This window comes from Myripristis murdjan, chromosome 17 (genome assembly GCF_902150065.1).
Source record: "Myripristis murdjan chromosome 17, fMyrMur1.1, whole genome shotgun sequence".
NCBI classification, from domain to species: Eukaryota; Metazoa; Chordata; class Actinopteri; order Holocentriformes; family Holocentridae; genus Myripristis; species Myripristis murdjan.
The window spans coordinates 35,023,081-35,050,212 of NC_043996.1; the positions used below are offsets into that span (position 1 = coordinate 35,023,081).

Consider the following 27,132-nt stretch of genomic DNA (forward strand, 5'->3'; position numbering starts at 1 on the left):
TCAGGCAGTCGATGTCACATTATGCGCCAAAAGTGCGAGCAATGTTTACATTTGGCTATGGTCATAGACATGATATACGTATATTATGTCTATAATGGTGATGATCATGGATGCATTCACAGTAGCAGTCGCATTTCTGTTGGTGCAGACACTTTCCATATGTTTGCATTTGCAAATCCAGCTGCTTTTTTATATCGAGGAGCAGAGACGAATGAGGGCTCAGATGTCAGCAATTTTTCATATTCTCCTCCCTCGAACACAAAGAGCCAGTCCACGGCACCACCAGCATCACCGGCAGGGGTGGACTGGCCATCGGGCACACCGGGCATTTGCCCGGTGGGCCGATGTGCTAAGTGGGCCGACAGTCCCCCGACACTTTTTTTTTTTTTTTTTTTTTTTTTATTATTATTGAAATAGCTGACCGTAAGATCAGTAGATCAGTGGCCCGATTGACACTGGGCTGGCCCAATCACATTGCTAAACAACCCCTTTTGCGTAGTTTGGTCCCGCCTGCATAATGATTTCTGCAAATAAAGTCATTTCAAGAGTTTGTTTACTCAGCACCGGGCCGGCCCTTGAGACTCGCTGCTCTGCGGCCCATTGGTTATTTTTCTTCACTGACACGGGGCTGGCCCAATCATATCACGAGCCTGTGGCTCGGTGCGCCGGTGTGCAGTGCAACGCGGGTCGAACGTTATCTCATAGGATCTACTGAGATGGAGAGAAAACGCAAAAGTGGCGCAGAGAAACTGCGAGAAAAAAGCGGCTGTCAATTTTCAAACCGATCGGACTTTTTCGCTTTTTCGTAATTTATCAACATGAATGAAGAACAAGCCCAAACAATGCCAGAGGAACACAATTCCCGATGGTAGAGCGGATAGTGCCCCGTCTGCTATGCAGGAGATCTTCGGGTCAATTCCCCACCCGGACAAAAAGCGGATTTTACTTTATTAGCCTACCTCACTTTGTTGTTAACCATGACAGTGAAGTGATTCTTATCATTCTGCCTGTCACTGGCTAGATGACACACACAGTGGCATTTAGGGTTTCTGTAATTTTCATTTCTGTACTCTTTTTGTGAATTTATAACTCAGGTGCTAAATTATTATTATCATTATTATTATTGTTATTATTATTTTGCCTTGTTTTGTTTTGGGGTTTTTTGTTGTTGTTGTTTTGCCTTTTTTAATGCCTTGTTCTAACTTTATGGGGAGATATATATACCAATCGAATCAGATTCAGATTTAAAGGATTTGTGTGGTATACTTTGTTTGTTGCCATGACCTTCCTATGTGCAGTCTGGGCTCATTCTCCATTCATGTTGATAGGCACCTGCACTTACTGATCTGAAATAGATGCCCAAAAGGTGTTGGCCAGTTGTGGCCTGTTCAGTAGAATAAAAAAGTTCAATTCCTATTCATCTATTGTATTTTATTGTTCTACTATAGTACTATAGTCCAGTATGATTGGGGCAGCCAAGTAATTTGACATATTTGAACAATTTTTTAAAAAGTAACGTAATAGTTACTTTTCCTGGTAATTAATTACTTTTTAGTAGAAGTAACTAGTAACTATAATTAATTACTTTTTCAAAGTAACGTGCCCAACACTGCTGATGACAGCTAACTAATTGCATGGCATTATGGTTTTAAAGAGTTGCACAGTTGGTATACACATTTAAGAGAGCAAAAAGACTGGAAAGGTGTGCGTGATCGAATGTGGTGGGCCGGTCTGGTCCAAAATGCCCGGGCCGATTTTTTGTCCCAGTCCGCCCCTGATCACCGGTTTTGGGTCCAACCTGGGCCCGATCTGTCATGGTTTGGTGTTTTCTGTGTTTTTGTACTTTTGTCTCTTGTGTTTCTGTTTTCCTGTGTTTTGGTGTTGCTTCCTTTGCCCAGCTCTGTCTCTTTAGTCATTGATTTCAGCTGTGTCTTGTTTGCCCCTCCCAGTGCCACACTTGTCCTGTGTCTGTCAATCATCCCTGATTGTTCTGATCCCTCCCAGTGTTTCCCTCAGCCTATCCTCTGTGTTCTCCTGTCTTGTGCTCCAGCCCCTTCCCCAGGTGTGTCTCGTTAGCTATTTAGTTCTTGTGTAATTAAGTCCTGTTTTGAGTTCTGTTCCTTGTCCAGTTATTGTCTTACTGTCGGTTGTTCCTGTGTTTCCTGAGTGTTCATTAAATATTTTTGCTGTTTGCTAACTCCGTGCCTCCTGGCTCCTGCATTTGGGTCCTTCACCACCTCCCGGCGTGACAATATCTTGAGTAAGCTTGGCCCACTGGAGTAGTACGTAGGATTCATTTATGGTCATGTCTGTGGTGACTGATGTTTTTCCTGTGTGGGTGTGGTTGGAGGGAGTTTTGAAATGGAAGCAATGTTTGGGGCAGGGGAAAAAAGAGAACAAAGGTAAAGAGGGAGCAGAGAGGAGAAACCAGGGAACAGTGTGAGGACATTTCATTTAAAATGTTCTAAATTAATAAGATTGCTCTTAAGCAGAGGAAAGAGTCAGGTCTGAGGGATAGGTTCCCCTGCGCTGAAAACCCCCAGTCAAGAGTGAACACTGTGTTGTACAGCATCGATTGGGACTTTCATCCTGTCCTCCACTCCCTGGAATATCTGCTGGTGAGATTGTGGCCTTTTTTGTCTTTTTTGCAATGCATTGCTGTTTTCAGATATATTTCTGCATTTTGAAGGGTATTTTTGCCTAATAGGAAGGATTTTTGAGTTGGACACAATTATTTCAGTTTTTTTAAAGACATATGGACTTTGCCAGAGACACTGAGAAATTAATTAAGTGCATGTTGTTCTCCTTTGTTAAATAACCTTGTTTTTTGACAGCACCATTTTTGACTCTTAACTTTTAAGAGTACATATATGATTTAGTTTTCCTTACCGAATGCTGACAGTCAACCCATTTATAGTAGGATCCTGAAATTCTTGAGTAACTAGGCTTTTAATTTAAGGCTGACTGTTACAAGCAGGTGATGGAAACATGAAAAGGTCCTCACTTTACACAAACACATGGGCTCAACCTGTCAGGCAAGGCCAGGAGTTATATTTGATGTTGCTGCTGTCCAGTGGTCGAGTTGTAAAAACAATTCAGGGGGGATGGTCATTTTTTTTTCACTTGATGAAAAGTGAGGATGGCAGTTTTACGGGGGGGGATGATTTTGACCATTTTTATTTCAGGGTAGATGCCATCCACCCTAACCCCCCTAAACTCGAATACTAGGTATGTACCCAAACCTGAATACGATATTCGGAAGTACGCAAATAATGCTTTGATCCCGAATAGTTTTTCTGTCCGAAGTTCCTCCTCATTATTCGGGAGCGTTTTTCTAAAGAATCCAATCCAATCCAATCCACTTTATTTATATAGCACAATTTAACAAATACAAGGTTTTCCAAAGTGCTGCACAGCAAGATAAAACACCACAAAATAACACAACAAAAGCAGAATAAAAAGGTAAAAAAAAAAAAACAAAGAAAAAAAACGTTTGGATGCGTGTTTTGAGCATGATTTTGAGCCAATTACAAGAGATTAAAACAAAACGTAACAAAAAACATGTTGGTGCGTGTAATGTTGGGACATCAAGAACAAGGCCGGAGTGTAGAACAAAAATGCTGTTTACTTAGCACACTGGCAGTATAGCAAGCATAACTTTATCAGCAGACAATAACAGTATCATACGTTTCAGTAGTCGCCATCTTGGTTCACACTTTCTCTGTATCACATTCCGTCTCAACAGTATCTGCTTTACAACACTGCCACCTAGCGGTATAGACTAGTAATAATTCGGGAACACAACAGTGCGTGTTTTTAGTCAGTCACATCCATCTGAGACACTGCCACACTTTGGTTTTGGTGAGAGCCCTCATGCTCAGTCCCATACGTCATCACAGAGGAGCAGCAGCACAGAACACGAGCAGGCAGCACTGCAGCAACACAAAAAGCATTTTGTCATAGAAAATAACGGGAAAAGAAGCGGCTGTAAAACGTTGGATAAATTTTTTGGAGTGTCAACCCCCGCGAAACGACTGCCGCCCGATGCCGGCCGCGGCACCAGTCGGCATCAGGCAGGACGGCCGCTGCACCGGCACCGCGCCCACCCGGTCAGGTCTGTCGGATCTGACAGGTGAGCGGCTCACACAGACTGCCATATATATCTTTCATTATAAATCAACTTATGTTCATACGCGGCTGCAGCAGCACAACAGACACTGACACAGACAACATGGTTGATTATTGACTGCGCAATGCGGCCATTCGCCGGTAATCGCGGCATCAGGCGAGCCCACCTACTGGTTTACATATGCAAGTACAATACAGGTGTATTTGCTTAGACCCCCAATATTAGACAAGGGCATTTTTTCATGGTATTTTCAATGGAAAAAATATCATCTTATATTCGGATGAATACGGTATTTTATTCCCGTTCTAGTTAGCCGAGAGCTAAACCGGAAGTTAGCCGGCTACCTCGGCGGAAGTCTCTAGTGCGCCCACTTCCGGTTTCTTCCCGAATCCGAATAACGAATCTAAAGTTTTTTTTAAAAGCCCGAATCTGAACCCGAATACAAATCGAGTACTGCTGCCGTCCCTTTCTCAGCTGACTTTGTGCTCTACCTGACAGGGTTTCATTCCCACCATCTGACCAGCAGGTTGTCCCACACTTTTATACAGTTTATTTATTTATTTATTTATTGTTATTCATTTTACACAGTTTATAATCATGGTTGGCAGATTGTTTGGAGGAACTGCTGGTGGCAACGACACAATGTAAAGCAAAGCTTCAGAGCTCAGAGCCGTTTGTGTGGCTTCAGCAGTGTCCTGGAAGAACCAGATGACAGCTGAGATGGGAGCTGAAATATGTGAAGCTGGGCTCAAATCAAGCTCTCTTCCTGTGGTAAACAGGGTTTGCCATCTGTTCATTTCTTGGTTAACGCTGCAGAGTTTTTGTACAGCGACGAGCCAACACTTCTCACTGTGGGAAACTCTCTTCCAACAGGCACAGTAGTAGGTGGCGTCATGGGAGGCTTTTACTTTGTCGATCACCAACTCACAGCTGCTCCCTCTCCCTTTAGCTGAGAAATCATCTTCTTCAGGATGGTTGTAAACTTTATGAACTGTACCGTCTCTCACATCAATATGAAGAATCAGTTTGAATGTTTCTGTCTCGTTCTTCTGGTACCAGAACACATAGGTGTAACACTGTTCAGTTCCTGTACATCTGAAGGAGACTCTCTTATCGGTGCTGCTGGTCAGTGGTACCTGGTCCTGATCCAGCTGTGCTGCCATGGCAACCCCTGCTGTGGAGAAAGGGACAGGTAAATGAAGGTGAGTGTGCCAGATTTTGCTGGATGCTGATTGGTTGGAAACACTCACCTAAACACAGAGAGCACAGAGCAACACTTGGCAGTGAAAGCATTTTGTCCAGTGAGGTTTCCTCTGTTGAAGCTGGGTACAAGTGGGGCTCCGATTCAGCCGAGGCCAAATAAGGACGGCCGCTGACATCACATGAGGGCGGCGTGCTTTCTAACGCCTCGTCAAATGATTGACAGCTGAGTGGGACCTATGGTGTCAGAGCTTTTCAAACACGTCAGTAAGATCCTCCTGTTGGTCACACACCAACAGGTGAGGTGGATGTGCTGCTCTGCTGGATGTAGTGTTGGTGTCAGAGCCTTCCAGCAGCATGGGAGTGTTTTTCTGAGACCAACAGGGAGGCGGTGGAAAGACCATGTGATGCTGTGTGTTTGTAGTGATGGACAACAGAGCAGATCAGCTGAGCTTCCTCCATCTGTTCCTTCCAACAGGCCGACCAACACCGCAGAGCACAAGCTTCCTGCTGCGCGGCGCCAAGCGGCTGTCAATCAAACTGTGGTTTAGCCCCGCCTCTGCTCCCAGGAAACACCGGCTCAGCCTTTACTAGAAAACCAACCAACAGTTTCACCACATTTTCCATCATGCTGACAGCTTTTCTGTCCCGCTCTGAACTCAAAGACTTCTCTGCAGTGACTTATTATTGCTGCTCAGACCAGACCAGTCACCCCAGTTATTAATCAGCATCAATTATTGTTTATGTTGCTTATAAAACTGAAACCATAGGACAGGCTGATTCATTTTTCATGGTGAAATACACCATGTTCACAGTTTGAATGAAAAGTTTCTCTCCAGTGTGTTATTGCTGGAGATTTTCTTGAAGTTCTCACTGCACACACACGTCGTCACCAACTGGTTTAAAATCAATAAAAAACAGAGAAGTCGAGTCAAGTCGCTGATTTGTACGGCAGATTTCATAATGAAGTAGATTCAAAGAGCTTCAGATAAACAAATAAAAAAATCATAATTATCACTATTATGAATGATGTTATTATTATTATACTGGTGTGTTTTTCACTTTATTACACACTCCAGGACTGAACGAGGGTCCTTAAGGTCACAGACAGAAACAACTATACACACACACACACACACAGGAATGGAAACAATACCTTGCCTGGCTCCACCCTCTCTGTTTCCTCTCTGTGGCTTTTCAGGCCCACAAGTTGACAACAAACAGGACGACTTCATCCTCACAGCAGCAACACAAAACTAGAATATAAAACTGAATATAAAACTGAATATAAAACTCAATATAAAATTGATACTTAAACTGAATATAAAACTAGAATATAAAACTGAATATAAAATTGATATTTAAACTGAATATAAAACTAGAATATAAAACTGACTGTAATCCCTAAAGGTTAATGCCATATTTTTCTTTAACCCCTTAAATTAAAGCTGAAAGTCTGCACTTCAGTCTTGATTAGTCCATTTCAAATCCACTGAGGTGTGTTCAAGGCCAACATGATGAATATTGTGTCTCTGTCCACATACTGATGGAGCTGACTGTATACATGTGCTGATATTAAAATGATGTGTTTAGAGGTCAGCTCAGTGATGCTGGATCACATTTCTTGTCTTTCCATTTTGCTTTTGTCTCAGCCAAATCTGTGTGGACCTCAGGGTCTCTGCAGGGCAGAGTCTCTTCAGACGGGGCCGGCGGCTTGTTGCAGGTCAGCTCGGGGTGAGGAGCAGGACAAAGTTTGGAAGGCCCTGGTCTGAATGAGGAGTGGAGCCGTCAGTGAGTCAGTGCTGCAGGACGTTTCCATGATGCTGTTGACTCTCCACTTCATGTTGTCTGCTTTCCAGTGCAGCTCTGCTCAGTGTGTGGGGCAGGGTCTGTGTTCAGCTCCTCCACTAGATGGCGCTGTGGTGTTTGGGCAGCAGAGGGGCTCTGTGCTGAGTGGAGAGCGTGTGGTGTGTTTGTGAAGGAGGGCCCTGAACGCCTCCTGGCAGCTCTGCAGGAAGAGTCCCACAGACACAGTTCACCTGCGGCCCGACGGCATCGCTCTGCGGCTCCTCCGGCTCCTCGCGTGTCGCCTCCTCCTTCATTTCTACGTCACTGTGGAGGTCACAGGTCAGAGGTCAGAGGTCACGGCGGCCGGACCGCAGAGGGAACGCGTCTCCCCGACGAGCGCCGTAAGTTTCTCTGGATAATGACTCCGTTTCACAGCAGCGGCAGCACAGGCTCAAAGTGAGCCGCCGGACTTGTTCAGATGGACGTCCTTTAGTTTGAATAAAGCCGTGGATCATGTCAGGCTGGGACTTTCACTAAAATGCTTTCATTCAACACATCCTGAGCTCAGCAGCACAGAGAGCAGCACAGGAAACAGCTGGCAGCATTTCTACCTCTTCTTACCACACAGGCCAGTTCAGCCAGCAGGCCAAACAATGCTTTTGCACTGGTTGGAGTGGGAGCCACACACGGTCCAGTGTGGCGGCTGACAAATCCCTCACTAGTGCTGCTGACGAGGCTTCAGGACGCTTCTTAGAGCGCAGCCTCATTCCACATCTGACAGCAACACAAGCACAAGCCACATTTTGAAGTGTGCAGCCTCCTGTTGGAGCTTCTTCACAAAGCAGCTTGGGATCGTCTTTATTTGGGTTTGTTGTCCAGCATCACTGATCGCACCTTGAAATATCTCACTTCCATCAGGACAAAGACACTTTTCTTGGACAAATCATTTCCTGGATCATTCTCAACTTGGATTGTTTTGGAATCGCTTTTTTCCTGCTCCGTTTCTTCTTCTGCTGCTTTCTTAAAGGCGCTGACGTGACAAATATTTCTTGTGGATTATTTCACTTTCCAGCTGTTAAATATAGTCGGCACATATCTACACAGCGCTGATGCTTTTCACAGGAAACTCATGTTCTTGTGGATTCTGTGTTTTTCTGCTTTAGTTTGGGATTTGCTGACAGTTCATGTGAATGACATTTGAAGAAATGAAAGAAACCAAACTTCAGCCTGTTTGATAACTGAGTCCTGACTTTAATCTGAGCAGCAAACAGCAAAACTCACACATTTCACTTTTTCATGCACATTTGAAATATGACGTCTTCACACAAACATTCAATGACAAAATGAAAAAACAGCAGACACTGGGTTAACATACAGTGGATATTAAAATGTTTAATATTCATTGAAAAATAATCTATAGTGAATTTGAAATTGAGAATTTCCCGGGAGACTTTTTCATCTTTGATGTGATTTTTGTGTGACCTTGATCATAGGCAAAAATCAAAAAGGCAAAAAGTCTGTCAGAATTTGTCTCTAGACGGATATCTATGTTTTTTTATTTTTATCTAAAGTAGGCTATTTGTACTTTGAGTTTGATGTTGTATCGGCCCACAGTTACACTTTATAATTTAAATGTATAAGGGCTGTGCATTTTAAGTTGCATTATTTTGTGTCATAGTTTCATTTCAGTTTCTTATTTGATCTCAAAGGGACAGTGTACAGCTCAAACATATACTGTATGTCACTATTTGATGCCATATCGTGCTTTGTTTTTTGTTGACACTACAATAAATGTGTTTTTTGAAGAATAGTTTGATGTAGTTGGATTATTCAAGGTATTTCCTCTAGTTTTAGAGCTTCTTTTGAGTTTCTAGTTCTTGTAAAGCTGCTTTGATGGACTGTAGTGGAAACAGAACAGTGAGCAAAGACATTTGGTTAGAAGATTATTGCTTTTAATACCATTATTTAACATATTTTATATTTTATAATAATAATTCATGAACATGCTGAGGGCTAAACACTGTACAGCAAGTTTCAAAGAAGCGTAAGAGAGAGATAGGGAGATATAGTAAAAATAACAATTATTATTAATAATAAGAAGAAGAAGAAGAAGAACAACAACAACAACAATTATTATTATTATTATATTATTATTATAATTCTTATTATAGTCATAATAAACTTTATTTATATAGCACCTTTCATACAGTGGTTGCAGCCCAAAGTGCTTCACAGCAATATAATTTACATGAAATGAGCATGAACAGACAGAGTACAGAATAAAAGCAAGTCGTGCCAGACAGCAATTTTTTCATGTCCCCTCCAGGAATTACTCTCTGACATTTTGCTGATTATTGGCCCCTAATAATGAAATGGTATTTTTGACCCTGACCTTGATTTTATTTGAGTGATCTTTGAGAAAAACCTGTAATTTCTAAGTGAGTGCATGTGTGTGTGTGTGTGTGTGTGTGTGTGTGTGTGTGTGTGTGTGTGTGTGTGTGTGTGTGTGTGTTTCACTTTGGCTGGACTCCTGTTGGTTTTAAATGAACAAATCAAAGTGACTTGACTCAGTTTGTCCATTTTACTGGAACAGGGACCACATTTGATCATTTAGGACCAAACATGTCTTATAGATATGTTACACTGTTCTATATATCCTATGTAATGTATGTATATTTCCCAACATGTATGTTATATTTTCCACATGATGTCATCCATGTCAGATTTCCTTGTTTGATGAGATTTTCATGAATAAAGGCCATTTCTGTGGACACATTTCTCTGTCATCATGTTGCTTTGTTTTATCACCAATTCTAAGACACGACAACAGCTGACTTCATGTTGCACACAACATGTCTTTACTCATTTTTATTTCTCATTCACACACACACACACACACACACACACACACAGAAATGTCAGCAGATCCAGAAAAGACAAAGAAAAGGTGTGCAGGTGGAAACCCAAGACGGGCTTCTGTCAAACTTCAGTGTGAAACAACATCTGCACTGAGTGCAGCTTCTAGAAGAGGTGAAGAGCTGCTGAGGTCCAAATCCAGCCAGACAAATCATGTGAAAGTGAGGTAGCAGAGCTCCCACTGAGCACACACACAGTTTTTCTGTGGGAGAGGCCAGGATCTCAGTCACAGTGGGGTTGGGATCCTGGGGGGAGGAGGTCCACACACAAGTCAGGATGGAAGCTGCTTTGAAAAGTGCCGTATGAATCCTCCGCCCTCCAGAAGCTCCAACGCCACGCAAACCTCCACCATAGGTCGCACTCAGCTGTCAATCATTTGAGGAGGCGTTAGAAAGCACGCCGCCCTCATGTGATGTCAGCGGCCGTCCTTATTTGGCCTCGGCTGAATCGGAGCCCCACTTGTACCCAGCTTCAACAGAGGAAACCTCACTGGACAAAATGCTTTCACTGCCAAGTGTTGCTCTGTGCTCTCTGTGTTTAGGTGAGTGTCTCCAACCAATCAGCATCCAGCAAACTCTGGCACACTCACCTTCATTTACCTGTCCCTTTCTCCACAGCAGGGGTTGCCATGGCAGCACAGCTGCATCAGGACCAGTTATCACTGACCAGCAGAACCAATGAGAAAGTCTCCTTCAGATGTACAGGAACTGACCAGTGTTACAGCAACTATGTGTACTGGTACCAGAAGAAAGAGACAGAAACATTCAAAGTGATTCTTTACATTCACAAAAAAACTGGTGAACTCAATTCAAATTTTGGCCATCCTCAAAAAAATGATTTCTCAGCTGTAAAAGACACAAATGGCTGTGAGTTGGTGATCAACAAAGTAAAAGCCTGGCATGAAGCCACCTACTACTGTGCCTGTTATGTTTTCCACAGTGAGAAGTGTTGGCTCGTCGCTGTACAAAAACTCTGCAGCGTTAACCAAGAAATGAACAGATGGCAAACCCTGTTTACCACAGGAAGAGAGCTTGATTTGAGCCCAGCTTCACATATTTCAGCTCCCATCTCATTATTATTATTATTATCCAAATATTTTTATTGTTTTTTTTAAACTGCAAACACATACAATACAATCAACAAAGCCACAGACAGCATTCACAAGTAACATAAAAATAAAGCAACAATAATGACATAAGCATACAGCATACATAACAGAAAATGTACATACTGTATATGTACAAGATAAGATAAAATAAAATAAAATAAAATAAAATAACGAACACAAATTCTGACATGTTACAGAGATTGTGGTCAATTAAGTAGTAGTCTCAGTGTCTCTAGCCAGGAATTCCAAGTTAAAGTAGTTCAAAAATGGCTGCCAGACCTTGTAAAACCTCTGGGTTGATCCCCTGATAGAGTGTTTCAAGTTCTCAACTTTTTAATGTGCCTTTACATCCCCAACCCAGCGCCTGTGCATAGGAGGCATAACTGACTCCCAGTTAAACAAAATAAGGCGCCTGGCCAACAGGGATGAAAAGGCAATGGCATCCAATTGTGCACCAGATATTGCCACCTCAGCAGGGATCACACCAAATAACGCAATTTCAGGAGCAGGGCTTATCTCCTTGTCACAGATATAGGAAAATGTGTCAAAAATTGAAGACCAAAACTGTACCAACTTTGGGCATGCCCAAACATATGGTAGAGGGTGGCCAAAGCCTGACAGCATCGGGAACAGGTCAGATCCACATCCGGATATATCCTGGCAAGTCTACTTTTAGACAAATGGAGCCTGTGGAGCACCTTAAGCTGGAGCAAACCATGTCTGATACAGATTTAACTTTAATGTATTCTCTTAATTGCACTTTGCCAGGAGCCACCTGAGATTTCAAACCCCAGTTCCTCCTCCCACGCTGCCTTAATATTATGAAGTGATGGAGAGGTGATCATTTGAATACCTTCATACAATCTGCTCACCGCCCCACTTTGATCTGGATCTCCATCCAACCACTCATCCATCCAGTCATTTGGCAGGAGTAACGGAAAGGAAAATGCTTCCGAACAAAGGTGCGCACATGCCAATATCTGAATGAATGTGACCTGGGAATATTATACTTACTTACAAGCTGTGCAAAAGACATGAACACACCATCTTTAAAAAGATCCTTTACCCGTGTCAGACCATTCCTGAACCACAACTTAAACGCTGTATCAATGAGTGAGGGCAGAAATAGTGCATTAGCCGAATTTGGGAGAGAGGGTATAGCCTGTCTATGTTTGAAGTGGGTCCTAAATTGAGACCATATTCGAAGTGAGCCACTCACAATGGGATTGTTTGTAAGGCACTGTTTACCGAATGGAAGTGGTGCACATACTAAAGAAGGAAGGGACACAGGAAGGGTGGAATGTTGTTTCATTTCGACCCATACAGGTCCATCCCCCTCATAAGATGCAGAGACACAGTATGTCAGTTTATAAATATTAGCCGCCCAATAAGAGAAAGTTTGGCAGTGCTAAGCCTCCAGCCTCTTTCTGTTTCTCAAGATGTGCCCTTCTTATACGTGGGATGGTCTTATTCCAGACAAAGACGGATATGGATCTATCTAACTCTTTTTAAAAAAAGACTTTGGGATATAAACAGGTACTGTATGAAACAAGAATAAGAACCTAGGCATAACTGTCATCTTGACAGAACTGACCCTGCCAGCAAGTGATATAGGCAGTGCTGGCCACGCTCCTGCTTGGCCCTCTGTAGGGCTGGTTTAAAATTTTGTTTGAATAAATCATTGTATTTACAGGTTACTGATACACCAAGATATATAAAAGTGTCACGAGTTTCTATTAATGGATATGCCTCAAAGGACATCTGTTGAGCCTGGTCATTAACAGGGAAGAATAAACTCTTAGGGCTCTAGTTTCACAGACCGGGCGAGGTGGGGGCGCAGCAGTGCGAATTTCCTGCGGGATGAATAAAGTATCTATCTATCTATCTATCTATCTACCTGTGCTTCACCAACTGGGTGTGGCCAGGTGGATTTTTTGTTTGGCACGCTGTGTGCGCTGGCGCAAGTACTCCACCGTCCCTCCTACCAGCAAAAGGGAGTAGAGAAGGCATGGAGTGGGTTTGACACAGCCTTAAACCAATCAAATGAGCCCCTCAGCACTCCATAATGCAACCACAAGCGGTTCAATGGCAAGGTCAAACAGGAGCGGGCTCAGGGGACAGCCTTGTCTGGTACCCCTACATATAGGAAAATAATTGGAGATTGTTTTCTTAGTACAGACCGAGGCCAGTGGTGAAGCATACAGGACCCTTATCCAGGAACAAAAAGCCAGTCCAAAACCGAACCTCTCCAGAGTTGCAAAAAGATACTCATACTCAATCCGGTCGAATGCTTTGTGGGCATCGAGGAAGAGCAAAACGTCTGCTGTCGGTGCTTTTTCCGGAGAATAAAGAATGTTAAAAAGCCTATATATGTTACCAAAAAGCTGCTGCCCTTTAATAAAACCAGTCTGATCTGGATGTATCCCTGTATGCATAACAGACTCCAATCTACTAGCCAGAACTTTGGTTAAGATCTTGTAATCACAGCAGAGTAGGCTCACAGGCTGAAACAATTCGCATTTCAGAGGGTCCTTTCCCTTCTTAAGAAGAACTGAAATGGTGGCCTGGGTCATTGTAGGGGGAAGTGTCTCATGCTCAAGTGCCTCAGCATACACATTCTTTAGAAGGGGAATTAGTTTGCCGGTGAATTTTTTTTAAAAAAACTCAATCAGGAAGCTGTCTGGCCCTGGAGCTTTACCGCTCTTCATCCGCTTAATTATCCGATCAATTTCAGCTGCTGAGATGCTGCTATCAAGATCTGTCCCATCCTGTTGGCCTACTGTCGGTATTTTGAGACAACTGAAGAACTGAGCTAACTTTGTATTATCGCAATTTCCTGTGACGTAAAGGTCCTCATAAAATTTTCTGAATTGCTCATTTATGCCTTTTTGATCTGTGGTTATTCCACCTGGAGTGTATATCTCCGCAACAAATCTGGCCTCAGCGGATTGTCTTAGCTCATGGCATAGTAGTTTGCGGGCCCGTTCGCCATGCTCGTAAAACTCTTGGCGAGATTTAAGATGAAGCTACTCAGCAGCTCCAGACGAGAGGGTGTCAAATTCTGTTAGCAAACCTATTCTCTCCCTTCTGAGATCGGCAGATGAAGCCTCTGAATTTCTATGATCCAAATCTTTTATCAAAGAGATGAACTCATTAAGGCATGGTGACTGTCTTCTGTTAATACTTAGATTATAGGATATTATCTGTCCGCGTAAATAAGTTTTCATTGATTCCCAAAGGATACAGTGTCTTGTGTCTGGTGACTGATTTGTTTCTAGAAAAAAGTTGATTTGGGCAGATAGGAAGCTATGAGCTCCCATCTCAGCTGTCATCTGGTTCGTCCAGGACACTGCTGAAGCCACACAAACGGCTTCTTCATGCATCTTCATTTTCTGCTGCTTATCTGGAAGGCTGAGGAGGTCACAATGTCTCTGTAGGAAGTTTAGCTGCAGCCGTCAAACTGCCTGCAGGGATAATCTGCCTGGCGTCCTCCCCTGCCGGTGCTGGGTTCAGCTGTAGGAAACTGTGGACTGTCCACTTTGTAATGACACACACACAGCTGTGCTGCAAACACATTACTGTCTAAAACCCCTCAGGTCAGACCAACATAAAGCCTAAAGCTGAGAGTCACCAGAGACAGGAACACTGATAAGAAATGAAGCCAAACCTGTGGATAAGTGCTAACAGAAGCATCTAGAGAGAATAAAAAAGGCTCTGGAACTGATCCCTGTGGAACCTCAGAGGTCAGTGGAGCAAAACCAAAACATGGTGTCCAACAGCAACAGCAAACTCTCTGCTCCATAGATATGAAGAGAGCCAGTTTAGAGCACAACAAAGTCCACATGCTCCTTGTTCAAATGTGACCTCTGCCCTGCTTTAATAGCCACTGCTGAGGAGCCCTTGAGCAAAGTGCTGAACCCCTGGTCAGGTCTGAACGTGACAAACCAGATCAGGGACAAATCCACTTTCAATGTTGAGTTCAGAGTTAAAGCAGAAGTTTGTGAATCTTTGGAAAGTGACAGACAGCACGTCTCATCTGTTGGACTCATTTCAACTGGAGGAGGAATCTAGGATACCGCCTCTTTCTACCTCAGTGGCTCATATAAAGCAAAAGAAATCAACCTCTGACAGTCATGTTGGCAGCAACAGCAGACGTGTTGGCTCGTCACTGTACAAAAACTCTGCAGCGTTAACCAAGAAATGAACAGATGGCAAACCCTGTTTACCACAGGAAGAGAGCTTGATTTGAGCTCATGGCCTTGCCTGACGGGTTGAGCCCATGTGTTTGTGTAAAGTGAGAACCTGTTCATGTTTCCATCACCTGCTGATGGGACATTTATTACTGTGACACCGTACCGACAATAACACGTCACCTCACCTAGGACGTGCATGAAAAGGCAACGCTCACCTCAACACATCGTTAAATGGAATAAAATGGTGAATGGACTGCATTTCTATAGCGCTTTTCTAGCCTACTGACCACTTAATGCACATTACAAAGTTTGCCTCACATAGACACACACAGACACACACAGACACACACACACACACACACACTGATGGAAGAGGCTGCCATGCAAGGCATCTAGCTGTCCATCAGGAGCGGTGAAGGGTTCAGTATCTTGCTCAAGGACACATCGACACACTGTGGAGGAGTCGGGAATTGAATCGGGAACCCTCCAGTTACTGGACGACCACTCTGCCACCTGAGCCATGCCGCCCCCTTCTGCCCTGGAACTGGAGATTATTTCAAAGTGGACATAAATGATATTTTTCTAAAGCGTGTCAACAATTTCATGAAGTAGAAAGAAACATTTTTGATGAAAACAGGCTGATTTGTGAACGCTAATTAACATTAAAGGCAGAATGAGAAGGATTTGTAAGGCGGGGGGGCCGCCATCCAAACAGGCCCCGCCCCCACAACTATTACGATACGAATAAAAAATGAGGTTTTAATTATCTTTTGATTTGATTTTGATTTGAAAGTTTTATTTTGAACAACAAAAAAGAGAAAATGAGCGAAAAAAAAAAACAGACAATGAAAGATCATTGCTGGTCCATAGAGTAGAGTCCGTAGAGCAACGCCCCTCATGCAGTTCCAGTTGTGAAATTCATATTTTAATGAAACTCGATTTTGTTAGTGTGTGTGTGTGTGTGTAAATTTCAGTTGTTAGTCTCACATAAATAATAAATTATGACAGAAACATGCGATGACCAAGGAAAAAGCTCTGCCTGTCCCAGGAGCGCCACATTCACTAAAGAAGTGGGGGCCAAAAAGTGCTGAGTTGTGTGTTCGGCTCATTCACTGTGCCTCTATTCTGTGCACCTCATCCATGCCCCTATATTACAAGGTTACTCAATACAGTAAACTCCATAATCTGTGTCCAGTGTTCTGAAGTGCTCTGTTAAATTTTGTCGTGTTTGATATGATAAGTATCATCTCTGTGACAGATGTTAAAATTTGCCGGCTCTGTGCTGTGAGGAAGGAGCCAGTTTGGCTGCAGAGGGACCTTGTGTGTTTGTGTTACGATGCTACACAATATGTAATAAATCTCCCAGAGACAAATATAAAAAGGCTCTAGAACTGATCCCTGTGGAACCTCAGAGGTCAGTGGAGCAAAACCAAACATGGTGTCCAACAGCAACAGCAAACTCTCTGCTCCATAGATATGAAGAGAGCCAGTTTAGAGCACAACAAAGTCCACATGCTCCTTGTTCAAATGTGACCTCTGCCCTCCTTTAATAGCCACTGCTGAGGAGCCCTTGAGCAAAGTGCTGAACCCCTGGTCAGGTCTGAATGTGACAAACTGGATCAGGGACAAATCCACTTTCAACGTTGAGTTCATAGTTAAAGCAGAAGTTTGTGAATCTTTGGAAAGTGACAGACAGCACGTCTCATCTGTTGGACTCATTTCAACTGGAGGAGGAATCTAGGATACCGCCTCTTTCTACCTCAGTGGCTCAAATAAAGCAAAAGAAATCAACATCTGACAGTCATGTTGGCAGCAACAGCAGAGAAACACATCATGAAGCCCAAATATGACACTTGTTCAATAATTTGGACGTGTTCACCTCAGCTGACACATTCAACAACACACACAGGTTTTTGTCACAGCACTTTTCACTGTGGGGAGCAGCTACTGGTACTACATCTTTGGCTCAGGCACCAGACTGTATGTAACAGGTAAGACACAAAATTCATTTTTCCTTCATTTGTTTTCTTGTAGATGTTGAAAATGTGGCTTTAGCTTTGTTTTCTGCTGCTTTAGATTTTCCATGTCAGTCTGTCATCACTGGCAGACAATTCAATATGCAGCCATTCGTACATGAAAAACTAAATGAGTGTGTGAAGAACGTTTGTTTGGCTGGATCATTTTCTTGTGCATCCTAACATCTTGAAAATCTGCCAAGTGATTAGAGAAAGTCAGCAGTGCTCCTCTAATTCCATTCTGTGTTATCACAGGCTGATATTCACTGTCTGGGACTCAGTGATCATGATGGAGGAAAACTGCTTGTATTGATTCATATTCATACAGCCCATAATAACATAGTGTGTGTTGTTGGATGCTGAAGTTCATGTATTAAGGATCAGTAAATGAAATGTGCTGCTGTTGGAAACTTGTGGCTGCTTTTCTTCTCTCTCTTCTCTCTCCTGAAAGAAATGAAGGCATGAAATTATAGATGAATTATTGTGGAGGCTTTTCCTGCTCGGCTCATTAGTTCACTATTTGTATCAAATCTACAATTAATCAAAGTCAGTCTCTGTGATGAACATGATTCTTCACAGTTTATTTCATGAAGCTCTGCTCTCAGCCTCAGCCCTTCAATGGAAAGACAAAACTTTTATTTGCTGCATTGTTTTGCTGCATGGAAATTTTAATTATCAACTTGAGAATTTAATAAATAAATGACAGCATAATATTTCTGCAGCCTGTTTTAAAAATATTAGTATTTTCTGGTTTCTTGTGTGATTTTCCCAGAGACAGTAGTAATCTCCTTCAGCCGTTGTTTCTCCGTGTGATTAGAAACTTGTGAAGGTTGTGTTCTCTCTGATCTGATTTGGCGAGGAGTTCCACAGTTCAGCTGCTTCAACTGAAAAAGCCGTCTTCCCAAACTGTGTTGATGTGTGTTTGATACAACAGCAGCACAATGTGCCAGCACCACAATGTCTTACTAACTGACATTAATCTCAGATGTTTGCAGTCAAAGTAAACATTTGAAAATCAAATTCAGAATTGTCAGATTAAGGTTTGAGTTGTGACTTTTCCAAAAGCCAAACTGGATGATATTAAGTGGACGGTGACCAGCGCTCTGATGGGCTGTGACATACACCCAATAGAAAGAAATCGGCAAAAATCACTCAGAACCCTTGTTCCACTGTTATGATACCTTAAATCATAAATGAATACAATGACATGTTACATACATGTTAGTAAATATGTTTTATGTTCCCTTGATTAAAAAATATATTTCACATGCTATTTGACTGTAAAGAGACTTTCTGGTTAAAAAAGGCTAAAAATGAAAATTAAAAATATGTATATTTATATGATACATGAAGGTGAATATATTAATATGTTTTAATATGTGATAATATTTTTTTGCCAATAGACAAGAAAATAAATATGATAGGACATACCGTATTTCACCAATTAATCGCCGGGTCGCAAATAGCCGCCTGGTTCTTTTAAACGCTTCGGGTCTGCACCCATTTTGCGTATTAAACGCCCACCCGAATAACCGCCGGGGCGATTATTTGCATTATATTGAGGTAACCCAAAATAAGGCTATTCACCTTATTTTTATTATTAGTATTTAGTATTATTATTATTATTATTATTATTATTATTATTATTATTAACCTTTATTTAACCAGGTAAATCCCATTGAGATTAAATATCTCTTTTTCAAGGGAGACCTGGCCAAGACGGTCAGCAGCAAAAACCCTAAGTTACAGACAGAGAAACGACAGAAAGAGTTAAAATCACAAGAGAAAATCACTACAAAACAAACAAACAAACAGACAGACAAACAAACAAACAGACAAACAAACAAACAGATAAACAAACAAACAGACAAACAAAAAACATTACAACAACACAACAGTACAATACAAGCAAGTCAAAAGATGAATAAAACAGAGCTTTCGGGGAGACTAATATAAACACTGATGTGCTAAAAACAACGACATTCAATGGACCTCAATTCACGATCTCTCATTACTGATTTAAAAACATTCATTGACACCAATTCCTTTAGTTTCAGTTCACTCTGCAACAAATTCCACGTCGAGGGAGCAGAGTAACTGAAAGCCCTCTTCCCAATTTCAGTGTGGACATTTGGGACAGAGAGCAGAAAGACTTCCTGTGAACGCAGAGAGTACAATCCGGTGTTTTTCTGTGCAATGAGATCACATAGATAGGGCGGAAGCAGCTCAAGAATAGTCTTATAAATAAAATGCACCAATGTGTGGACCTACTGGTCGCCAGAGCTGGCCAACCCACCCGAGCATATAATTCACAGTGGTGAGTAAGAGCTTTACAGTTTGTAATGAACCTTAAGGATGCAAGGTACACTGTGTCAACCATATGAAGACACTGACCAGAGGCATGCATATATAAAACATCACCATAATCCAACACAGGTAAGAAGGTAGCAGCTACAAGACGCTTTTTTTTGGAAACAGTTAGCTGCACAATAACTTGCCGCACTTCCGTTTTCTGTCAAAATAAGAGAGCTAGCTAACGTTAGAAAAAAGGGTGTACTGTAATCTTAAATCGACCGACTGTAAATATGTTGGACAGTAACTGTCATCACAGTAATGGCCTGGTAGGGGAGACTGGGGTAAGTTGAGCCAAAGGGTAAGTTGAGCCACCCCCTGTTGCTAAGAAACGGTAAAAAACATTGATCATTTGACCAAATATTTAGGAGGAAGGCATCATTTTGTGGAGTCTGTGAAGGTAAGAACCACATGGGTAAAGTGGTTAGACATTTATTTCCAAAAAAACATTTTTTACCCTTGAAAGTGAATTCAGTCTATCATCAGTTTCCTGAGAATTGTGTTAAGACCAAAACAGATCATTTTAAATTTGTTTTATACATCAGTTGTGGTATCTATGAGCTACAACATGAGGTCATAAACCTAGCATAAAAGTGCACCATTTTAGCTGTGGGGACTAAAAAAGTCGAAATGGTAGCTCTGGGGTAAGTTGAGCCATTTGGCCAGGGGTAAGTTGAGCCGGAGCCCCATACACTTAATAAGTGTATTTTGGCTGTAGCCTAAATGTCTTAAATATTAAATAAATATGAAATATTGAATGAATAAAAAAATAAATAAATTATTTAATTAATTAATTAAAAAATAAAAATAAAATAAATATTAATTACATATTAAGTGTATGAGGTAAGTGTATTTTGGTTCAATGTTCAAATGTGTTATGTTCATATGTTCATAACTGACCTTACTGTCAGCAAGGACACCAAGAAACTAGTGTTCTAGTGTTTTCTTTCCAAAAACACAGCTGTTAATGTTCTCTTCCCAGGTGCAGTTTAAGGCCTGTTAAAACAGCTGTTTATTGTACCTGCTGAATTGTGTTTAATACATAAAAATACACATGAATGTGAAGAAGTGACTGTTATTTAGGGAGGGAGAAGGTGAGGGAGGGGTGGGATGGACGTGGGGAGGAAGGTGGGGGGTGAGTAGGGATACGGCTCAACTTACCCCGCCCCTATGCTCAACTTACCCCATACACGGGGTAAGTTGTGCCATGAGGCCACTTTTTTTGGACATGCTATATTATAGAAACAGTTATGTTTACACTCATTCTGTTTGTTTGAAGAGATGCACAACATCCTGAAATATATGCAGATATATTAGTTAGGGACAAAACTATGATTGCCTTGATGTAGTGATCCTAAATATGAAAAATGGCTCATCTTACCCCAGTCTCCCCTACAGGTCTGTGTAAAAGGTCTGAGCCCAGACTGATCACAGGACAAGACACAGGCAAGTCAAAACAGAGTTTTCACACTGACTGTGACTGTGTGCCGCTTGTTGCTCTTGTCAAACCTCAGATCGTCCAGTTGTGCCGCCCAAAGTGAGCATCTACCCAGCGACCAGAGCCGACTCGAACAAGAACAGCTCCCTGTTGTGTCTGGCCACATCCATGTTTCCTCCTGAGGTCCAGTTCTCCTGGAGGACAAAGGACAACAAGAGGACAATTCCTGAGAGAGAGCGAGTGGAGCTCAGAGAGGAAGAGCACGCCGCCGCCATCGTGCTGATCGATGAGCAAGAGCTCAACACGTATCAATACATCTGCTCCGTCAAACACCAAGGGGGCACGGTGGAGGCCAAGATACCACCAGGTAATGAATTCTAGCTGCATGTGTTCAGCAGTGATTTAGCTTCATCTGGAAACACGTCCAACAAGCCAAGAGGAGCAGAGAAATGACAGTTTTCCCTCCAACATGTCCCTCATGTTGTGTTTCAGAGCTTCCAGCATCTGCAACCTCCATCCCTCCAGTCACAGACACAGCAGAGCCGCCAGCCGTGGAGCAAAGTTACGGTAAGATCAGCTGCTGCCTTCGCTAATTCACTTCCATCAGCACGTTGGACTGATGTGCAGCAGCTTCCTGAAGACTGGAGGCTCAACATTTGCACAGCAGCATCTCACTTCTTCTTCTGATGTCTGACAGTAACACTGTGAGCACTGACAGCAGCTCTTCATACTCAACTGCTGCAATAATGTCAAGCATCAACATCTGCACCTTTGCATCGTATGTGGCTTTGCACACATTAGTTGCACATGATTCCATTTGCACATCATTCAATTTCATTTGTGTTCCAGTTGCCAGTTACTTTACTTTCCTCTCATTTTATCAGCCAGTTTTTATTTTGCCGTTCTTTCTATGTGTTTTATTCTGTGTGTGCTTGGTGCTTTGTGTCCTGCTGCTTTTGTACACACACACTCAGCATTTCAGTGCACGTTGTGTGGGATCGTGTGTGTGGCCACGCACATTAGATGTGATGATAAATCCTGTGCATCAATATGTGTGTGTGTGTGTGTGTGTGTGTGTCTGTGTGTGTGTGTGTGTGTGTGTGTGGTCTCCCAGTGTCCTTCCAGTTCCAGTGCAGGGTGAAGCTGCTCTCTCTGGTTTCCACAGTGATGATAGTGAAGAGCATGGTGTACTGCTGTGGACTCTCTCTCCTGATCATCCACAGAAACAAGGGACCTGCTGACTGACTGTCCTGCAGCACCGATTGATGATGTCATCACTGAGCGAAGTGTCATCAGTTAATTGCATTTCCTGTTTTGCTCAGTCGTTGGAAACGTTGTCACTTTATGTTTAACCCTTTGAAAGGCTTTTATTTTGGAAAGGCAATTTACTCTCAAAATTCACTTTTAGTTTCGCCTGTTCATTTGTCATTTTTGGTGATAATTTTCTTTGTTGTTTGTTTGTTTTTTTCTGTTATTTCTGGTGATGGTATATATTTTTTGTACGCTAAATTTGCGAAGTTTCAAAGTAATTTACTTAAAATATGATCGTATGAAATTATAATTGTATTTTTGATTTGTTGTAATTTTTTAATGAATTCTTTCTAATTCTTTGGTCGTTTTCTTTGGTTCCTTCCAGTCTTTGGCTGATTTCTTGCTGATGGACTCGTCATATTTTCTCCATGTTTTGGAAGGACATCATGAGCTTTTGTTTACTGATAAAATCTGTTTTCCAGGTCAGGATCCATAACAAATGTTTCCCCTCCTGGTTGTGAAATTCTCCTCTGAACAAAAACCAACATGAGATGAATTTTCTGTTCTGTTGGTTCTTCTGTGGCTGCAGATGTGATCGCTCTGTAAAATTCATGTGCATCGACCTTTTCAATAAAGTGCCACATCACAGTGTGTGTGTGTGTGTGTGTGTGTGTGTCCTACGTATATGATATATACATACATTTATATTTGAATTGAATTACTGTTAATGTTATTAATTAATTAACCAATTAAAAAGCCACAGAATTTTATTAATATATTTTTTTCTTTTTTCTTCTCCTGTACTTCTCCTTTATGAATTATGAAAGCCTGAGTCCAGATTTTTTTCTTATGTGTTTTTACTCTTCTGAGTAATGAACATTTTTGTGAGTCTCCATACTTCTTTAAGATGCAGGACTGGTATTACCATGTCATTATACTGGTATTAATATGTTTTCAGCAACAACAACTGACAGTCTCTGCATGAAGCTCAATGGAGGGGAGCAGCAGAGAGCATTCTAACAGCTGATATGCAATTCCACCATAGAAACCACTGCATTTAGGAGAAAATGACTTTTAACCAGCTGTCCACTGCAGTGACCGCCATGCACCAGAGGGGTCAAATCTGTGGCTTCTATCTCCTCCTTTGGCCAGCTTATGATCCCGGAGGGGTATCTGATAACTGCCAGTGCATACATGTTGGTATATATATATGTATCTATATATAGAGATAGAGATATAGATATAATATATATATATGAGAGTATGATTGCTGTGTGTTGAAGTGGGCGGTGGGCTTCCTGGAAGGGCTCTTGAGCAGAACCAAGAGGTGCAGCAGTTGTTTTCTTGATATGAGAAACCACAGCTAACGGAGCGGAGGCTGCACAGAAGCTGCTGTGAAAGCCACAGCGCCTGTCTGGAACATTCTGTGTCCCCCAGCAGGAAGTCAAATGTTGATTCACTGTCAACACTGCAGCTTTGATGTGTCCTCACCGCTGAGCTGCACACAGCTGCTGCCACCACTGCTGCCTCTGCTGCTCTCATTATTATTACTGTCAGTATTAGCACTATCATTATAATCACTATTATTATTATCACTATCATTATTATCACTCTTATTATTATCATTCTGATTATTGTTATCAGTCTTATTATCGCTATCATTATTATCAGTGTGATTGTTGTTGTCATAATAATAATAACAATACTGATGAAGTCAGTGAGCATTCGTAGAAACAGACAAATGAAAACAGTGAAAGTTCTGTGCAGGAACTGTTTTAATGGATGAGATTTCTTGGTGAAAACAGACAGAGCTGTGCTTCTAAAATCCATTCTGCATGTCCACACATCAAACATGTTCACTGCCAAACTCACAACCTGGACAAAGAAGGAAAACATGACATGAAGTTGTTATGATTTCTGCGTGTTTCATACAGGTGAACTGAGCTATGAGGCAGACTGACTGATTTTACATGTGATGGATGAAAAGTGCTCTTTGAATCAGTTCCCAACAAAGCAAACACAACAGAAACACAGCGTCACCAAAACTGAAGCACATAAAGAGCAGCGCTGATTCAGAGCCTTTGACACCAGGAGTTTCCTGTTTGTTCTCTGTTGGAACCTTTAGAACAAGCAGCAGCAAGACCACAGAAGCATTTGGAGAGACGAGGAGCTCCATGACAGACCGCAGGAAGAGGAGGGCAGTGATGACATCATCAAGAGGTGCTGCAGGACAGTCGGTGATGACATCATCAGGTGGCGCTGCAGGACAGTCAGTCAGCAGGTCCCTTGTTTCTGTGGATGATCAGGAGAGAGAGTCCACAGCAGTACACCATGCTCTTCACTATCATCACTGTGGAAACCAGAGAGAGCAGCTTCACCCTGCACTGGAACTGGAAGGACACTGGGAGACCACACACACACACACACACACACACACACACACACACACACACACACACACTGAGGTTACTATAGTTTTGTAAAAACACAATATCACTTCAGTTAGTTTTCAATTTTTCCTGAAAGTCTAGTTTTTATTTTTCTTTCCGTTAACCCAAATCCTTTTTAACAACTAGTTTTAGTTGTGAGTTTAGTTTTAGTGAGCTAGAATAACCTTGGTGCAGACAACCAGCCGGCTCAAATGGAACGTGAGGGATGGATCTTGGTCCCACTGAGATCAGATCTCAGTTGTGTGTGGACAGAAACAGAATCTTAATATTGCAGCAACGTCATTCATTTACAGCCTGAAGCCCCACAGTCCCACAGTGAGCGTCCTGCCTGTTGTCTGGAGACTGGACGATTAGAAAGCAGGAAATGTGTTTCCTCATATGAAAGCTATTTGTGCACAGTGTGTGAGGAGCTCAGAGGCGGTGTGTTGCTGCGTTCTCGGGACAGTTTCCCTCCACTGGGACCATCAGAGCTGAGGAACAGCCTGGGATTGGTGGATGAAGCTAAGCCAGCTGCCCGCTGCCAGTCCTGCTGCTAAAAACTGGGAAGAAACAGCAGCAGAAGCTTTTCTTGTTTCTTGGCTCTAACATCTTTTTCATGGCTGCTGTCTCTGCTCTGAAAGACATGTTGCTTTTCAGACAGACTCCAGACGCAGCGCATTCAATTCAACTTATTTTACACTATTTCTATTTTGTTATTTGGTAAATCACTGAGAGACTGAGACGCACAGCAACACGGCACACTTTACTAATCAACCCCACAGTTTGTTTCCTCATTACCTCCTTTTATCATGGCCTCCACCGTGCCCCCTTGGTGTTTGACGGAGCAGATGTATTGATACGTGATGAGCTCTTGCTGATCGATCAGCATGATGGAGGCGGCGTGCTCTTCCTCTCTGAGCTCCACTCGCTCTCCCTCAGAAGTCGGCCCGTTGTTCTCCTGTGTCCTCCAGGAGAACTGGACCTGAGGAGGAAACATGGATGTGGCCAGACACAGCAGGGAGCTCTTCCCCTTCAGGTCGGCTCTGGTCGCTGGGTAGATGCTCACTTTGGGCGGCACAACTGGACGATCTGAGGTTTGACAAGAGCAACAAGCAGCACACAGTCACAGTCAGTGTGAAAACCCTGTTTTGACTTGCCTGTGTCTTGTCCTGTGATCAGTCTGGGCTCAGGAAGCTGCTGGATGCTGTGTCAGTCTTTGTGAGGCTCTCATCAAGTGGATTAAATGTTGCTCCAAGTTTTCCCCAAGAGTCGCTCCTGGCTCTGTTCTTGTTTTCTTCTGTCCATCTGGATTAACAATCTGAATCACAAATGTACGTCTGTATGCAGATGACGCCCTCATCTATTCTTACAGATATCTGGCAGCTCTTATTGATGATGGACTTTCTTCACTTTTTCAGAATCGGGGTGAAATACTAAAAACTGCTCTAACCTATCATGTGGCAGAAACATATATTTTTACAATGTTTAACAAAAGAAAATGTATCTGCTGTCATTTCCAAAACAAACATATTTCCTAAAAGATTTATTTATTGAAGATTTTTTTTTTTTTCTGGCTTTTCTGTTTCATTTGACAGTCACAGGGGAGAGAGACAGGAAGGGCAGGGGAGAGAGGGGATGACCTGCAGCAAAGGACCTGAGGTCGGATTTGAACGCCGGTCGCTGTGATCAGGACTGAGCCCTGGTACGCGCTCTTTACCGATGAGCCACCGGTGCGCCCAATATATTTTCAATGTTTAACCAAAAAAAAAAAAAAAAAAAAACATTTAGTCCCTATCATATTTATTTTTCTGTCTCATAACAAAAAAAAAATCAAATATCTAATCACATTTTAAAACATATGTATATATTCATCTTCATGTATCATGAAAATATACATATTTTTAATTTTCATTTTGAGCCTTTCTTTAACCATTAAGTCTCTTTACAATCGTATACCATACTACATATATTTTCTAATGCATGGAATATAAAATATATTTACTATCAATAATGTATCATGTCATTGTTATAATTTATTATTTAAGGTATCATAACAGTGGAACAAGGGTGATTTTTGCAGATTTCTTTCTACTGGGTGTATGTCACAGCCCATCAGAGCGCTGGTCATCATCCACTTCATCTCATACAGTCTGGCTTTTGGAAAGGTCACAACTCAAACTTTAATTTGACAATTCTGAATTTGATTTTAAAATTTTTACTTTGACTGCAAAAATCTGAGATTAAAGTCAGTTAGTAAGACACTGTACTGCTGGCACATTGTACTGCTGTTGTATCAAACACACATCAACACAG

The 27,132-nt window shown here is 42.1% G+C and overlaps 1 protein-coding gene across 1 annotated transcript in view; it reads left to right on the plus strand.

The window, feature by feature from the left end:
- Positions 1-5,568: 5,568 nt before the first annotated feature.
- The window catches only part of LOC115375421 (uncharacterized), a 70,799-nt gene continuing 49,235 nt past the window's right edge, over positions 5,569-27,132 (plus strand). The window contains exons 1-5 of the mRNA XM_030074810.1: positions 5,569-5,596; positions 7,003-7,063; positions 7,311-7,518; positions 10,575-10,771; positions 17,237-17,325. Of these exons, the coding sequence (XP_029930670.1) occupies positions 5,569-5,596; positions 7,003-7,063; positions 7,311-7,518; positions 10,575-10,771; positions 17,237-17,325 (583 nt within the window). The remainder of the gene's footprint in view (positions 5,597-7,002; positions 7,064-7,310; positions 7,519-10,574; positions 10,772-17,236; positions 17,326-27,132) is intronic.